This window comes from Schistocerca gregaria, chromosome 9 (assembly GCF_023897955.1).
Source record: "Schistocerca gregaria isolate iqSchGreg1 chromosome 9, iqSchGreg1.2, whole genome shotgun sequence".
NCBI lineage: Eukaryota > Metazoa > Arthropoda > Insecta > Orthoptera > Acrididae > Schistocerca > Schistocerca gregaria.
In genome coordinates, this window is record NC_064928.1 from 105496915 (window position 1) to 105514989 (window position 18075).

Genomic DNA, 18075 nt, shown 5'->3' on the forward strand with positions numbered 1-18075 from the left:
AGAAGAAATAAAAACTTTGAGGTTCGCCTATGACATTGTAATTCTGTCAGAGACAGCAAAGGACTTGCAAGAGCAGTTGAATGGAATGGACAGTGTCTTGAGAGGAGTATATAAGATGAAAATCAACAAAAGCAAAACGTGGATAATGGAATGTAGTCGAATTAAGTCGGGTGGTACTGAGGGAGTTAGATTAGGAAATAAGACACTTAAAGTAGCAAAGGAGTTTCGCTATTTGGAGAGCAAAATAACTGATGATGGTCGAAGTAGAGAGGATATAAAATGTAGACTGGCAATGGCAAGGAAAGCGTTTCTGGAGAAGAGAAATTTGTTAACATCGAATATAGATTTATGTATCAGGAAGTCGTTTCTGAAAGTATTTGTTTGCAGTGTAGCCATGTATGGAAGTGAAACATGGACGATAACTAGTTTGGACAAGAAGAGAATAGAAGCTTTCGAAATGTGGTGCTACAGAAGAATGCTGAAGATTAGATGGGTACATCACATAACTAATGAGGAGGTATTGAATAGGACTGGGGAGAAGAGAAGTTTGTGGTACAACTTGACTAGAAGAAGAGATCGGTTGGTAGGACATGTTTTGAGGCATCAAGGGATCACAAATTTAGCATTGCAGGGCAGCGTGGAGGGTAAAAATCGTAGAGGGAGACCAAGAGATGAATACACTAAGCAGGTTCAGAAGAATGTAGGTTGCAGTAGATACTGGGAGATGAAGCGGCTTGCACAGGATAGAGTAGCATGGAGAGCTGCATCAAACCAGTCTCAGGACTGAAGACAACAACAACAACAACATATCGATATATCAGACGAAGAAATACCGCCGATATACATCCACGTCTTTCAGGCAATAGTTGTTGATACTTCGATATTCTATCAAAATGGTTCAAATGGCTTTGATCACTATGGGACTAAACTTCTGAGGTCATCAGTCCCCTACAACTTAGAACAACTTATTCCTAACTAACCTAAGGACATCACACACATCCATGCCCGAGGCAGGATTCGAACCTGCGACCGTAGCGGTAGCGCGGTTCCAGACTGTAGCGCCTAGAACCGCTCGGCCACTCCGGCCGGCGATATTCTATCAACAGTCCCAATACTAACATGACTGTCGTCCGCCATAGGGTCCAAGAACCGAGAGCAATGGAGTGAGGTGGCACTTCGTTTGGTAGCAGGACCCTTTGGTAGTCCTTCGTGGCACTCTGATAGCACGTCGACGATATTATAATCCCCATATCATTGCACTTTATAACAAGCCATCCTGGGATTACATATGAGCAAGATAGCGCCTGACGACACATGGCGAGAACCTCTACTTGCTTTTCTTCATGCATGCCAAACCCTACTTTGACCAGAAAGTTCACCGAAACTCTTTCCAGTTGAGAACTTGGGAGTGTTATGGGCAGGGTCCTCCAACCATCTCGGGAATTTTGATGATGCAACGCCCTGGGTGGACATCCAACAACTGTATCAAATCAATGGCATGCCGAATCAGTGCTTGAGTAAGGGCCAGGGGTTGACCGAAGCATGATTGACTTGCTCAGGTTGTGAAGTTCTTTCTTCTGTATAAATTATGCAGTTTTAGTGGAATCGTAACCATTTATTTGTCTGACCTGCGTTTCTGCTGGTGTACAAAACAACTTACAGGAATTCAGCCAGGAAATATTTACAGCGAGCGAACATATTTCGGCGGGAGTACACCCCGCCATTTTCAACGCACAAACAGCAATGGACAGGCGACGTACAAGCAAATTTGAAACTTCAGATCTTCGAGTAATTCAGAAGAGATAACACACACACAGTGAAAACTAGTGCACCAAAGATGACCAAAGTCAGAGGTATCGATAGTGAAAGACCACGAACTAGCAGGTGAGGTAACATTGACTCTGTTTTTTGACAAGACAGAGAGCAAGCAGAGTTTAAACAAAACTTTCCATCCCCGCTTACATGGTTGCTCGCTAATTTGATTTCAACAGCTACATTAAACCTTTTGTGAGCCGTGGGAAACATGCTTCCCACTACAATGAACTCGCTCCTAGTCCCGTGGGATTCACAGTTCCCACCTCTGTACGGTGCTACCACCTAGTGAACAGAATAGGGTACTACTTCCAAACGGAAGTTCCCGCCGTTTCTGCTGTAACTTCGCGCAGAGGCATTGTGTAGCTGAGTGTTGCTCTGTAGAGGAGCCTTTCAGTGCTGTTTGTTTGACATTTTGCAATTTGTTCTTCAAAGCTATAGTATTAGGTACATACTTTTGATTTACCCAAATTTATGAAGGAGCACGTAAAATTGGAACGAGGAGAATTCCAGTTTGAAACAAAAGGAGCCATTTCTGCAGTAAAATGGATGGATAACCGTCCAGTCACTTTCCTGTCCTCAGTTCATGACCCATGAGAAACAGCCACAGTGAACACGAAAAACAAGGATGGTGCTAGTACAGAGATTTCTTGTCCTGGAGTTGTGGCAGAATACAACAAAATAATGGGTGAAGTGGACAAGTTTCATCAATTAAGAGAAAGGTACGCTATTGGCAGACGTTCTGTAAAATGGTGGCACAGAATATTTTATTTTCTGGTGGCTGTTGCTGCAGTGAACAGTTTTACCCTGTGGAAAAAAGTAAAAGAGAAAGTGGACAGCATGATCAGCTCACATACAGGATCCATCTAGCCAGACAATTAATCGCTGGCTTCTCATCCCAAAAAAGGATGCATGTTCCCTCCCTCACGCTGTTGAATGTGTCGTCCCCCTCCATGCTGTTACCTCCCTCTTGCGTTTTTGTGTTACGCGTCAATGGGAAGAGGAGTGGCTGGCAGCCGGTGAAAATAAGCTGCGTCTGGTCAAGGCCACCACGCGGCCATGGCGTACGTCCTACCAGTCATGCAGGCGGGATGAGGTTCACCTCACTCGCCTCCACATCGGGCACAGTCCCTTAACGCACGGTTTTTTACTCCGGCGCGAGGACCCCCCAATCTGCAGAGCTTGTGGCGTCCAGATTACTGTCCTTTATTCTCTGACCAGAGGGAGGTGATTTCCTTGCCACCGGATTTGCCCTCTATTTTGCAATACGACGCAACGACTGTGGTTAAGGTCTTAGGGTTTTGTGTCCTGTCCCATTTGTTGCCACGGGTTTTAGGGAGAGGATTTTAATGTGCTGCTGGGTGACTGGCTCACCCAGGTTTTAGGTAAGAGGTCCTCCAGTCACGATTACCTACTTGTTCCACTTCGATTTCTGTTCTTTTTGCCTTGTGTTTCCTTTCCTTTTACAGTGCGTTTCTTCTCCTCCTGTTTTGCCTTTGTGTGTGAGGATTTGGAACTGCATCAGGTCTGTGTCTTTCAGCCGTTCTCCTTGTTCGCTGTCCGTCTTCGTCCCTTCACCGCATGCGTTCCTGTTTCTATGCATTTGGGTGCTGATGCACACGCTGTTTAGCGCCCGGAAACCTCAAACCACACACACACACACACACACACACACACACACACACAAACAAACACACACACACACACACACAAAAGGTGTGGACAAAAATCTGTCTTTCTGGCAAAAATGGGTAAAGTACGTGAAGATTTTCGTCATGTGGCTGTAGGGGAGCATCAACCCATTTTAGGAGAAACCTACTGGACGTGCCGTCATTGTAGTACCAAAGCTGCGGAAAAGAGCACTCGCTGTGTTTGTACATATTGTCAAATACTACTTTGCATAGACTCATGTTTCAGAAAATTTCATGGCAAGTAATTGTGAACAATAATCGTAACAAGATAAGTAAATTTATCAAATAAATATGACATATATTGAAAAAGTTGTTTTTGTCATTTAGCTCCAAGGAAGGGCAATGGGATGAATACTTCCCACCTTGTTGTGTGACTTCACTTTCACAGTTGGTGCAAATTTGATATTCTGTACGATAAATATAATTCTGTTAACTACTATCTGATCGCAATAAAAAAAAAACTGCTCAATAATTTTGCCCACGAAAAGGGTTAATAGCACTGTCCCAAAAGCTGGACGTGCATGCTCGGTATTGTTACATACGAGGGTGATTAGGAAACTTAGGAACGATCTGTAGCGAAATGGAAGCCACAGTGAAAAATCCGTTGAAGTTTTGCACAGGTGTGTTGGGCAGTGTCTCTCGTATGCCCGTAGATCGCGTTACGTCGTTCTTTTTAGTTGTAGGCACACAGGGAGCACGTAAAGATACCTAGAACAATAGTGTCTCCCGCCACGTACGGGGGCCTGGTGAGAAATTTCGCCTGAAGCTATGCAGCCAACATTATGTAACTGTCGTGCGCTTTCTTCTTCAAGACAGTTCTCAACCGCATTCTGAAGGGGCAATGAAGGTCATCCTGGATCGTTTTCAATTGGAAATGTTTCATTACACACAATACAGCCCGTAACTGTCTCCCTCTGAGTTTCATCTGTGCTGACATGAACCGCTGGCTATGAAGACAAGATTTTGGCACAGACAACGAGCTGTAGGCCAGCGTAGAGAACTGGTAGAAAGCACTAGCAGCTGCGTTCTATGACGAGGATATTGGAAAACTGTTGGACCGCTACGACAAACGTCTAAGTCGGATCGGCGACTATGGAGATAAGTCACTGGAAATTGTATCTAACTGTAGCAAATAAAACAGTTTTGATTTTCACCGTGGTTTCAATTTTCCTTAATTTCTGAATGGCCCTCGTAACATAGGGTGATCAGTATCCAAACAATGTTCCACAATAACAAAACCCCTGAAAATGTCGGGGTTTACTCTACATCTACATCTACATATATACTCCTAAATCCACCATACGGTGCGTGGCGGAGGGTTCCTCGTACCACAACTATCATCTTCTCTCCCTGTTCCACCCCCAAACAGAACGAAGGAAAAATGACTGCCTATATGCCTCTGTACGAGCCCTAATCTCTCTTATCTTATCTTTGTGGTCTTTCCGTGAAATGTAAGTTGGCGGCAATAAAATTGTACTGCAGTCAGCCTCAAATGCTGGTTCTATAAACTTCCTCAGTAGCGATTCACGAAAAGAACTCCTCCTTTCCTCTAGAGACTCCCACACGAGTTCCTGAAGCATTTCCGTAACACTTGCGTGATGATCAAACCTACCAGTAACAAATCTAGCAGCCCGCCTCTGAATTGCTTCTATGTCCTCCCTGAATCCGACCTGATAGGGATCCCAAACGCTCGAGCAGTACTCAAGAATAGGTCGTATTAGTGTTTTATAAGCGGTCTCCTTCACAGATGAACCACATCTTCCCAAAATTCTACCAATGAACCGAAGACGACTATCCGCCTTCCCCATAACTGCCATTAAATGCTTGTCCCACTTCACATCGCTCTGCAATGTTACGCCCAAATATTTAATCGAATTGGCTGTGTCAAGCGCTACACTACTAATGGAGTATTCAAACATTATAGGATTCTTTTTCCTATTCATCTGCATTAATTTACATTTATCTATATTTAAAGTTAGCTGCCATTCTTTACACCAATCACAAATCTTGTCCAAGTCATCTTGTATCCTCCTACAGTCACTCAACGATGACACCTTCCCGTACACCAAAGCATCATCAGCAAACAGCCGCACATTGCTATTCACCCTATCCAAAATCTTCCTACCATACTTCCCTGCGGCACTCCAGATGATACCCTCACCTCCGATGGACGCTCACCATCGAGGACAACGTACTCCCGCCGAAATATCGGCGGTCGCTGCAAATATTACCTGTATGTATTCCCGTAAGTTGTTTGGAAATTTATTCCTGGGTACACGTCACATCTGCTGTATTCCGTCTCACTCGTACGATCACATCGCGGTGCGTCGTTCTTTTTGTCTGAGAGTTTTTTTTTTGTGGTTTTAGTGTGCACAACTACAATGGTCATTAGCGCCCAGACTAAGTTATGATTGCACTGCGAAGCACAATGTCAAAGCAGCAACTAAAAAGGACAACACTATAAAAGGCACACTAACAGGCGAGGGATTAAAAGAAAACAGCGTAATCAAATGTCGTTAGACAGGTTTGTCAAGTGGATAAAACGAAGAACGCGAGCAGCTACTCGTGTGTCATCTACTAAAATTTCATCAAGAGTACATGGCAGGCCAAGATCAATGCTCAGCGTATTAAAACTCGGACAGGACGTTAAAAAGGGGCGTACCGTCAGCAATTGTCCACATGGGCAGAACGGCGCCGGCGCAGCCGTCAGCAGATGGCGATGGCTGAACCGGCAGTGTCCAATCCGTAAACGGGCCAAAACGACCTCCTCCCGCCGAGAAGGGCGTGAAGAGGTCGTCCGAGCCGTGGGGAGAGGTTTCAAGGTCCGAAGCTTGTTTGCAGTAAGTGTAGACCAATCGGCATGACACAGCGATAAAATGCGCTGACAAATGACCCTGCTAAAATCAGATGAAGGCACACAACAAGAAGCTGTTCGAGGCTGGAGGACCGCAGCCTTGGCCGTGGCAATTTCAGCTTGTTCCCAGGGATATCGACATGGCCAGGAACCCACATGAAGATAACCGGAGAACCGTCGTCCGCCAGCTGCTGAAGAGAGCGTTGGATCCGGTGCACGAAAGGGTGCACTGGATACGGATCACTGCGGCTCTTGATGGCGCTCAGAGAATCAGAGCAGATGACATAAGGAGAATGTTGGTAGCGGCGGGTGTAAAGAACAGCCTGATAGAGGGCAAATAGCTCAGCTGTGAAGACCGAACAATGGCCATGGAGCCGGTATTTGAAACTGTCTGCCCCGTCATTGGTCTTGTAGCCATCTGTATAAATGAAGATCGTATTAATGAACTTCGAACGAAGTTCGACAAACCGCGAGTGGTATACCGAAGCTGGGGTAACCTCCTTTGGGACCGAAATGAAGGTGAATGCGGAAGTGAGCCTGGAGCCAACGTGGCGCTTGGCTCTCGCCCACTCTAAAGGTTGCTGGGAGTGAAAAATCAAGGTGCTGAAGGAGGCGACGAAAGCGAACTCCAGGGGGTAGCAGGGCAGAGACATACGACCCGTATTGACGGTCGAGAGAGTCGTCAAAAAAGGAACGATAAGGCGGGTGGTCGGGCATTGGTAATAGCCGATAGGCATACCGACAAAGCAGTATATCGCGCCGGTAGGTCAGTGGCAATTCACTGGCTTCAGCATGAAGACTCTCGAACGGGACTAGTATAGAACGCTCGGATCGCAAGACGTGACCCCCGATGTTGTATAGAGTTGAGGCGGCGTAAGATGGACGGCCGTTCAGAGGAGAATACAAAGCTCCCATAATCAAGCTTGGAGCGGACGATCGACTGATATAGGCGAAGTAGGACGGTTCGATCCGCTCCCCACGAACTACCGCTGAGAACACTAAATGCCTTTTTCCAAAGCCGTTTCACAGAGGAAGACTGCACTGTAGTTCCTTCTCTAGATTGTCGCACAGTTGACAAAATGGTAGATATCGAAATAGACAACAGAGGGATAGAGAAACAATTCAAATCGCTCAAAAGAGGAAAGCCCTCTGGACCTGATGGAATACCAGTTCGATTTTACACAGAGTACGCGAAGGAACTCGCTCCCCCTTTTTGCAGCGGTGTACCGTAGGTCTCTAGAAGAGCGTAGCGTCCCAAAGGATTGGAAAAGGGCACAGTTTATCCCCGTTTTCAAGAAGGGACGCCGAACAGATGTGCAGAACTATAGAGCTATATCTCTAACGTCGATCAGCTGTAGAATTTTAGAACAAGTATTATGTTCGAGTATAATGACTTTTCTGGAGACTAGAAATCTACCCTGTAAGAATCAGCATGGGTTTCGAAAAAGACGGTCGTGTGAAACCCAGCTCGCTCTATTCGTCAAAAAGACTCAGAGGGCCATAGACACGGGTTCCCAGGTAGATGCCGTGTTTCTTTACTTCCGCAAGGCGTTTGATACAATTCCCCACAGTCGTTTAATAAAGAAAATAAGAGGATATGGACTATCAGACCAATTGGATTAAGGAGTTCCTAGATAACACAACGCAGCAGGTCATTCTCAATGGAGAGAAGTCTTCCGAAGGAAGAGTGATTTCAGGAGTGCCGCAGGGGAGTGTCGTAGGACCGTTGCTATTCACAATATACATAAATGTCCTGGTGGATGACACCAGAAGTTCACTGAGGCTTTTTGCAGATGATGCTGTGGTGTATCTAGAGGTTGCAACAATGGAAAATTGTATTGAAATGCAGGAGGATCTGCAGGGAATTGACGCATGGTGCAGGGAATGGCAATTGAATCTCAATGTAGACAAGTGCAATGTGCTGCGAATACATAGAAAGATAGATCCCTTATCTTTTAGCTGCAAAATAGCAGGTCAGCAACTGGAAGCAGTTAATTCGATAAATTATCTGGGAGTAGGCATTAGGAGTGAAAAAAAATGGCTCTGAGCACTATGGGACTTAACATCGATGGTCATCAATCCCCTAGAACTTAGAACTACTTAAACCTAACTAACCTAATGACATCACACAACACCCAGCCATCACGAGGCAAAGAAAATCCCTGACCCCGCTGGGAATCGAACCTGGGAACCCGGACGTGGGAAGCGAGAACCCTACCGCACGACCACGAGATGCGGGCATGGCGTTAGGAGTGATTTAAAATGTAATGATTATATAAAGTTGATCGTCGGTAAAGCAGATGCCAGACAGAGATTCATTGGAAGAATCCTAAGGAAACGCAATCCGAAAACAAAGGAAGTAGGTTACGGTACACTTGTCCACCCACTGCTTGAATACTGCTCAGCAGTGTGGGATTCGTACCAGATAGAGTTGATAGAAGAGATAGAGAAGATCCAAGGGAGAGCAGCGCGCTTCGGTACAGGATCATTTAGTAATTATAAGAGCGTTACGGAGATGATAGATAAACTCCAGTGGAAGACTCTGCTGGAGAGATGCTCAGTAGCTCGGTACGGGCTTTTGTTGAAGTGTCGAGAACATACCTTCACCGAAGAGTCGAGCTGTATATTGCTCCCTCCTACGTATATCTCGCGAAGAGACCTTGAGGATAAAATCAGAGAGATTAGAGCCCACACAGAAGCATACCGACAATCCATCTTTCCACGAAGAATACGAGACTGGAATAGAAGGGAGAACCTATAGAAGTACCCAGGGTACCCTCCACCACACACCGTCAGGTGGCTTCCGGAGTATGGATGCAGATGTAGATGTAGACATTTAGGGAACAGGTACAACGGGCAGCCAAATGTGACACATGTGGAGACCAGCTGAGTTTCCGGTCAAATGTAAGACCAAAAAATTTTGTTGTCTCCACGAATGGGAGAGCAACGGAACCGGGATGTAAGCAGGTGTCCAGACGCGTGACAGTCCGGTGTCCCAGCCCTGCCTTGGCCTGTGGGAGTGCGGGGGCGGCCACCCACCTGGTGCGGCTGATGAGTGCCGTGGCGAGCCCCCGGCCGCGGGCCGCGCCGTCCACGCTCAGGATGCGCACCTCCAGCTGGCGGCGGTCGGCCGGGTCCGGGAAGCGCTGCTTGAGCGCCGCTGAGGCGCGGCCGTCGACGAAGGCGAGCAGCTGCAGGATGCGCCGGAAGCGCGGGTTGGGGCACTGCGCCGCCGCCGCCTCCCCGTCCCCCTCGCCGCCCGGCTCGTGGATGCCGTTGATGCAGACCGCCAGCATCTCGCCCGACGCCGCGTCCACCGCCATCAGCGACAGGTCTGCAACATCGCGCCACGCAACGTTACCTAGGCGGGTAGTCACAGTACCCCAGACACACGATCACCAAACTAGAGATGGGGGATCCGCTCCTGAACTGATCCATAGAGTTGATTCCATCAAAGGAGTGAACCGTCAGTGATTCAGAAAAAAAGAGCGGTAGCTCCAAACGTTTCCCACAGCAGACACAGAGAGAGAAAGAGTCGGAGCAGATCAGCGGGGCCTCACAACACAGCCAGCGCCGGCCTCTGCCCTGATTCTGCCTCCGCTGCCTTCATTGTGCAGTGCCCCATTGGATTTTGTGTTTCACATATGCCGTGCCGTTTCTGTGCTTCCTCTGCCGCGTGCAGTGCCTGACGCACCTTAACTTAGCATCGCAATCCGTCGGCGATCGTTTCGGTCCCACGTCCCTGCCCTCTGGGCAGTTGATGCGAGCAACAGGACAGAGAGCATCCTAGCGGAGAACATAAGAACTACTTGCAACAACCTGCTCGCAAGAGAACGGACGATTTGTCTCGGGGCAGGTGACTGGTGGCTGTTCACCGCTCCCCCCAACCCCAGAACTCGCCCGCTCAACGCTCACCCCACCGTTCTCGACTCTAGCCAGAGCGTTGAGCAAAGCAACTCAGGCGTCACTCTGGTCTCTGCGATCTCATCTCACACACTAATACAGCTCGTGGCTCGACCTGCTTGACTCAGCGCCTCTGCATCGGAGTTCGTCTCTACTGGATACTGTTCTTCGTAGTAATACCGCTATGTATATTACATAATTATGTTATGTATACATCATTTGTTTTATTTTATTTTTATTTATTTAAACTGATCTGATTATGTTCCTGGCGACTACTCTCACTATAGGATTTTTTATTATGGACACTCGAATCTACGCTTTAATTATGAGCGAACCGATAAACATATCGCAAAATGTGATACTCCAATATTTTCCTTATTTTATTCTGCGTAATGCTATATGCAGCACTTTGGTCTTACAGTAAAATTTATATATATATATTTTTTTATTGTAGTACGGATTTTCCGATTTTAGGTATCTTCAGAAGGAAATGTTCACATTAAAAATATATGGCTTGCGATGTATTTGTATGAGGTTAATGAAATTTTATTACATTATAGACAAACGTATTGTTAATGTAAATCTAAAGTTACAACATTTTCCGATCACCCAAAAAAAGTTCTTATTATTTTCTATTGTGAATGAGTAGTGAGTCTTGAAAAAGAGCTAGTTCATTTCAGGGAGTGAACTGTTCTGATCCGATCTCTGAAAAGAACAGTTTTGCCCATCTCTACACGAAACTACTGTAAGCATCTACAAACCATAAACTGTAACTGTCAACAAACTATGAGAGTATTTCAGAAAGTAAAGATACACCGTACGCCAGAGGTTCAAAATGGCTCAAATGGCTCTGAGCACTGTGGGACTTAACATCTGTGGTCATCAGTCCCCTAGAACTTAGGACTACTTAAACCTAACTATCTTAAGGACATCACACACATCCATGCCCGAGGCAGGATTCGAAACTGCGACTGTATCGGTTATGCAGTTCCAGGCTGAAGCGCCTAGAACCGGCCGGAGTACACCAGAGGAACAGAAGAGTTTTACCGAGCAAGCTGGCAACACTGGTGTTAACCTTGATCCGTTAGCTTTCTCCCCGCAGTCGTTCAGCAGTTGAACATTGTTTCTGGATGGAGTAGGTCGTGTTTAAAATGGCTGCGCCGATTCAGAATCCTGCCAGATGCGAAGTGCGCTCCGTTATACGTTTTATTCATGCGATAGATCAGCGACCAATGCATATTCAAAAATAAATTCTTTATGTTTATGGGAACATTATGAATCGACAAAATGTAACGAAATGGCGTCGTCATTTCTCTGAAGGTAGGGCTGTAAGCGTCTACAGGCCATAAACCGTAACTGTCAACAAAGTATGAGGCTATTTCGGAATGCAAAGATACACTGTACGCCAGAGGAACAGAAGAGTTTTGCCGAGCAAGTTGGCAACACTGGTGTTAACCTTGAACCGTTAGCTTTCTCCTCGCGCTCATTCGGCAGTTGAACGTTGCTTCTGGTTGGTGTAGGTCGTGTTTAAAATGGCTGCGCCGATTCAGAATCCCGCCAAATGCGAAGTACGCTCCGTCATACGTTTTCCTCATGCAAAAGGTCAGCGACCAACGGATATTCACAAAGATATTCTTTCTGTTTATGGGAACATTATGCATAGACAAAATGTAACGAAATGGCGTCGTCATTTCTTTGAAGGTAAGACTGATGGTCATGACGAACAAAGAACAGGTCGGCCATCTGTGATCTCTGATGCCCTTCTGCGAAGGAAGCAATTCGTGCGAATAGACATCTCACATTGAAAGAATTGCATCAGATCATACCGGACGTGTCAATGACAACTCTTTATGACATTCTGACTGTCAAGTTAGGGTACAGGAAATTGTGTGCGCGCTCGGTTCCAAAACTGTTAACAGATGAACACAAAAAGAAAAGGATGGGCTTTGCACTCGAATTCCTCACACGCTATGCTGAAGCACGAGATGAGTTCCTTGATCACATTGTGATAGGTGACGAGACGTGGGTTTATCACCATACACCTGAATCCAAGCAACAATCAATGCAATGGCACCATTCGAATTCATCAAAAGCCAAGAAATGAAAAACGTCGATTTCAGAGGAGAAACTAATGGCTTGTGTTTTTTGGGACAGACAAGGCATTCTTCTGTTGGAATTTATGTCTCCTGGAACGACAATTAATGCTGCTGCATATTGACAGACTTTGAAACGTCTTCGAAGGGCAATTCAAAACAAACACAGGGGAATGCTGACAAGTGGAGTCCGCTTGCTTCACGACAACGCTCGGCCTCACACAGCGCTTGTAACCAAAGCACTACTCAAACAATTCAAATGGAACGTAGTGGACCATCCGCCATACAGCCCGGACCTTGCGCCCACCGACTTCCGTGTCTTCCGTTGCCTGAAGTCACATCTTGGTGGAAAATCATTCCACGACGATGAAGAGATCAAAGATGTTTCACGATAAAGTACGACAGCCAAAACAGTTGCAGAATAAAAATTTATTAAAATTTTTGACTTAGGTTTCGTTACATATAAATATACCTTCATCAGAAGTAAAAAATCTAAAATTACATCATACAATGGAGATTAATAAAACAATTGAGCCATTGCATGATGTATTTTTAGATTTTTTACTTCTGATGATGGTATATTTATATGTACCGAAAACTTGGTCAAGAATTTTAATAAATTTTTATCCTGCAACTGTTTTGGCTGTCGTCCTTTATCGTGAAGAATTTCAACAGTTGCTGTTGCAGCCATGTTTAAAATCTTGATCAAAGATGAAGTTGAAATGTGGTTCCGACAACAGTCGGCAACCTTCTATGACTGTGGGATGCAAAAGCTTGTGCACCGACTTAACAAACGTTTGGATAACGGGGGTGATTGTGTCGGAAAATGACAAATAATCCAGTTAATAAGAAGTAACTGACGTTGTCTAAATAAATGTTCTATTTAAGGACTGCAAGCCATTGTATCTTTACTTTACGAAATGCCCTCGCATCTCAGTTACTTCGACATTCGGTATACCGGGCGACATCGGCTGCAGATTTCATTTGTAATTCGAGAAAATTTGTACTGGTCCAGGACTCGGACACGGATCTCCCACTTATCGAGCAGAAGCCTTAACTGCTTCGGCTATTCGTACACGCCACCTGGACCGAATAAAACTTCTATACAAACATCAAAAAACGTTTTGCATCACCTCTGTTCCGGGAGTTCCGGAACCTGTGCAGAAAACTGGAATAGAGATCAACATAACATCATTTCCGCCATTTTTATTGCTCATGAAAACAACACATTCCACGTTGTATCACCATACAACGAGACCTATAGAGGTAGTGGTCCAGATTGCTGTACACATCGGTACCTCTAATACCCAGCGGCACGTCCTCTTGCGTAGATGCATACTATCCACAAGTTCATCAAGGAACTGTTGTTCCAGATTATCTCACTACTCAACGGCAATTCAGCGTAGATCCCTCTGAGTGGTTCGTGGGTCTGACGAACGATGTCGTTATCCTGAAGTAATTCGTTCTCAAGCTCGTCAATATGCTGCCGATATGGCATTCACGTATCGTACAGCCGTTGTGACACCTTCCACGACCAATAGCGGCGTACGTCGGTCGCACATAATGCCACCCCAAAACAGCACGGCACCTCCACCTGGGTGCACTCGTTGAACAGTGCGTTTAAGGCGTTCAGCAAGACCAGGTTGCCTCCCAACACGTCTCCGACGATTGTTGAAGGCATATGCGACATTCATCGGTGAAGAGAACATGATTCCAACCCTCTGCGGTCCATTCGGCATATTTCTGGGCCCATCTGTACCGCATAGCATGGTGTCGTGGTTGCAAAGGTGGAACTCGCCACGGACGTCGGGAGTGACCTGCTCTCTCATGATGTCTCGGTCCGGCACACAGTTTTAATCTGCCAGGAAGTTTCATATCAGCGCACACTCCGCTGCAGAGTGAAAATCTCATGCTAGTAATGTAACTTTGTTTGTCAGATATGTAAAATTAATTAAACAGTATGTAACATGAAATGCAATAAAGTAACCAGAGCTTGCAGAGGTTGTACGACATAGTGCCCAATACCCTTCTCAAGCAGAAATAAAGTGGTAATTACTCTTTCACGTTTTTACACCTAGAAAGTCCATCCACGACGTGGTAGTACGTGTGTGAAACCATAAAAAAAAAGAAATTGTCAGTTCTATCCTTTCGTCCGCTACGCAACTGTCACAAACTGATGCGAATCCCTTTAGTTCAGACAACCCACACGACGATTGTGTGCGGCGGGTTGTCACTCCACAGAGATGGCAGGCGCTCAGCGGCATACGTGGCCGATCTGCCGATAGAGAGGCGAGCTACTGAGTTGGTTGGTAGGCGGGTAGTTAGACAGAAGATGTTTTCTTACCGTCGGGCAGCGAGGAGAGGCAGTACTCCTCCAGCTCGCGGCACGTCTCTTCTCCCGGCTGCACCAGCTGCACCGCCACGTTGAGCGGTTCGTCACGGAAGAAGAGGCGCCGCAGGAACGAGATCATGCGGGGGCCATCCTGTTGCGTCAGGGGGCGGATCTCGTAGCTCATGGGGGCGGCGGGGGCTGTGGCGGACATGGGCGTCGTCGGCGGCGACTCCAGCTGTACATAAAAAAAAACCTCACGTTAATTTCCGGTAGTAAAAACAGGTTTCGACATTATTGCCAGGACATAGTGTGTGTGTGTGTGTGTGTGTGTGTGTGTGTGTGTGTGTGTGTGTGTGTGTATGTGTTGGGGCTTATGGGCGCTCAACGTCGAGGTCATCAGCGCTCTGACACACATTAAAGGGTACGAATGTGGACAGTCCCTAATAAAACTGAAACACACACGCAAAGAAAGCAGGAAAAGAAAGAAAAAGCGACATAAGAAAGTAGAACGTAAGGAATGGGAAAACGTAGCAACAAGAATGCCACAATAAATTGTCATTGGCTGGCCACTTGCATAAAATAGGGTGAGCTTGTCACACAGCGAGCAAATTAAGATCCTCTTCCTAAAATCTTTGTAGAAACATATGACATGGTACAGAACTTTAAAACTTTAACCGTCCGAGTGTTGCCTAAAAGAGATCGCAGGTCCGCTGAAAAGTCAGCCGCGGCCCGCTGGTCAGAAAACAAAACGCAATCCAATAAAACGTGGTGCACAGTGACCTGGACGCCACAACCACTACACATTGGAGGGTCCTTCCGCCGGAGCAGGAAGCCGTGCGTCATAGGGCTGTGGCCTATCCGAAGCCGAGTGAGGAGAACCTCGTCCCGTCGACGGGGCTGGAAGGAAGTACACCACACACGCGTTGTGGGCTTGAGTATGCGGAGCTCATTGTCAGTCACTTCCAGCCACTCATCCTCCCACCGACGCATGACTCGTGAGCTCAACAGCAAGGTGAGTGCGTGCAGGGGCATAGCAGATTGAGATACTTGTGGATCGAGACACGCCTCCTTGGCTGCGAGATCTGCCCTTTCATTCCCAGCAATGCCGACATGCCACGGAACCCAGCAGAAAGCCATCACCTTCTCCAATCGCTGTAGGTGGAGTAGGGAGGGCATCCTGGATGGTCTGGACTATTTTACCTGCTGGATACAAACGTTGCAAAGAGTGAACGGCACTTAGTGAATCGGAACAGACAAGAAATTTATGAAAGGAAGAATGTCTCATCTGCTCCAGTGCCCTCAAGATCGCAGATAATTCTGCATCAAAGACAGTAAAAGTCTGAGGCAGTCGGACCTTGAGGACAAGATGCGTAAAAACAACAGAGCAACCAACGGAATGCCCTTGTTTCGAGCCATCCGTAAAAACATAGTCGATATCCACAAGCTAATTCAAGGATTGGGAGCGGGGTGGAATAAAGGGGCCTTAATACCTCCTACCCTCCCTCCCTCCCCTAAAAATAAACATTTGAGGCGAAACGCTGATATTTCACATAGAATGATCACAAGTACCAGAACAGTTATATATAGTGCCGAATTTACCTCTAGATATCAAGAGAAGTGGTGACGTCGCTACAGAACGGGAAGACAGGTGGGGCAGAATTGAGAGTGGAGAAGCATCAACAAGGTCATTCGAGAGTAGAGTGGCAATCTACCAAAACTACGGTTCGGTAGTTTTATTAGAGTACATATATGATGTAGTAAATTGTAGGATTACTGGGAGTATTGGTAGCACCGGTAGGGAAAGAAACATAAATGAATGTCTCAACGAAAAACTGGGAGGCGAAGACTTGCCGTTGTTTGCTGTTTTGTACATAGTTTATCCCGCACGTCGCTAGTGTTAGTCCATTCTGATAAATCCTTAAAGCGCTCCAGTCCGGAACTGCGCGACTGCTATGGTCGCAGGTTCGAATACTGCCTCGGGCACGAAAATGTGTGATGTCCTTAGGTTAGTTAGGTTTAAGTAGTTCTAAGTTATAGGGGAATGATGACCTCAGATGTTAAGTCCAATAGTGCTCAGAGCTAAACCCTTAAAAAATATAAATTGCATTTTATAAGCAATAAAAATTAGTCGACGACGTAACTTCTGTGCTTTTATGTAACCAAAACAATCACTTTTGACGCAAATGCACTTTACTTGCTGAAATATAAAAAAATTTACGCAATTATTGTTGTTATTTTGTGCTCAATGGAACGTTCCTCACAAACATCAAAGACAGGAGCTTCCTGTTACTATTGATAAGTGCAAATGTTATTTGTGGATAACAGAAACATGTTTTTGTGTTTTGCTTAACGCTACCTTTATTCTTTTTCGGGAATTGGTGTTTTTAGCGCTACTCTGTATTCCTTTTGATTTTTACTACAATACCTCTCTGTATCACAGTGCGAAACAACAATTTTCGAATATAATCTTAATTAAACAATGACAATTTCAATTTTGCTACAAATACTAATTATTTCAAAATGGCTCTGAGCACTATGGCACTTAACCTCTGAGGTCAACAGTCCCCCAGAACTTAGAACCACTTAAATCTAACTAACCTAAAGACATCACACACATCCATGCCCGAGGCAGGATTCCAACCTGCGACCGTAGTGGTCGAGCGGTTCCAGACTGTAGCGCCTAGAACCGCTCGGCCACTCCGGCCGGCCAAATAGTGTTTATTTCTATGTAACAGCGGGAGGATAACTATATAGAACATAAATAATCCATAGATTACACGGCCCTTTGTACCTGAAGAGCTAAAGAAACTTGTATACCTGCCTAATATCGTGTAGGGCCCCTGCGAGCCCGCAGAAGTGGAGCAGTGCGACGTAGCATGGACTCGACTAATGTCTGCAGTAGTGCTGGAGGGAACTGACATCATGAATCCTGCAGCGTTGTCCATAAATCCGTAAGAGGAGGAGAGGGTGGAGATCTCTTCTGAAGAGCACGTTGCAAGGCGTCCCAGATCTGCTCATTAATGTTCATGTCTGTTGAGTTCGGCTGCCAGCGGAAGTGTTTAAACTCAGATGAGTGTTCCTGGAGCCACTCTGTAGCTATTCTGGACGTGTGGGGTGTCGCACTGTCAACAGCAAACTCATACCTTTCGATTTTATCAGTAGGTTTTATTTCATGTACCAGTTGCAATTTATAGGCACACAACGTTAAGTCTTTTGCACACAACATCATACACAGTACCTTAAGACATTCATTATTGTAGACTACGTCAGGCTCCGAACCCTCGAAATACGGATCTATTTAACATCTTCAGTTCTCAGTCTACCGGGCTGCTACCGGTTTCCATGAAAAACTTTAGCCATTGACTGATAGTTTTTGCTGTAGGTAGTTCA

The 18075-nt window shown here is 45.9% G+C and overlaps 1 protein-coding gene across 2 annotated transcripts in view; it reads right to left on the reverse strand.

Moving 5' to 3' along the window:
• Window positions 1-18075, reverse strand: part of LOC126291694 (arylalkylamine N-acetyltransferase 1-like) — a 254764-nt gene that overhangs the window by 4943 nt on the left and 231746 nt on the right. For both annotated transcript variants that reach the window (XR_007551848.1, XM_049985323.1), the window contains exons 2-3: window positions 14698-14920; window positions 9397-9691 (exon numbers count right to left, since the gene is read on the reverse strand). Coding sequence is in view for 1 of the 2 variants with exons in the window: in XM_049985323.1 (XP_049841280.1) it covers window positions 9397-9691; window positions 14698-14920 (518 nt within the window). In the remaining variant the exon portion in view is untranslated. The remainder of the gene's footprint in view (window positions 1-9396; window positions 9692-14697; window positions 14921-18075) is intronic.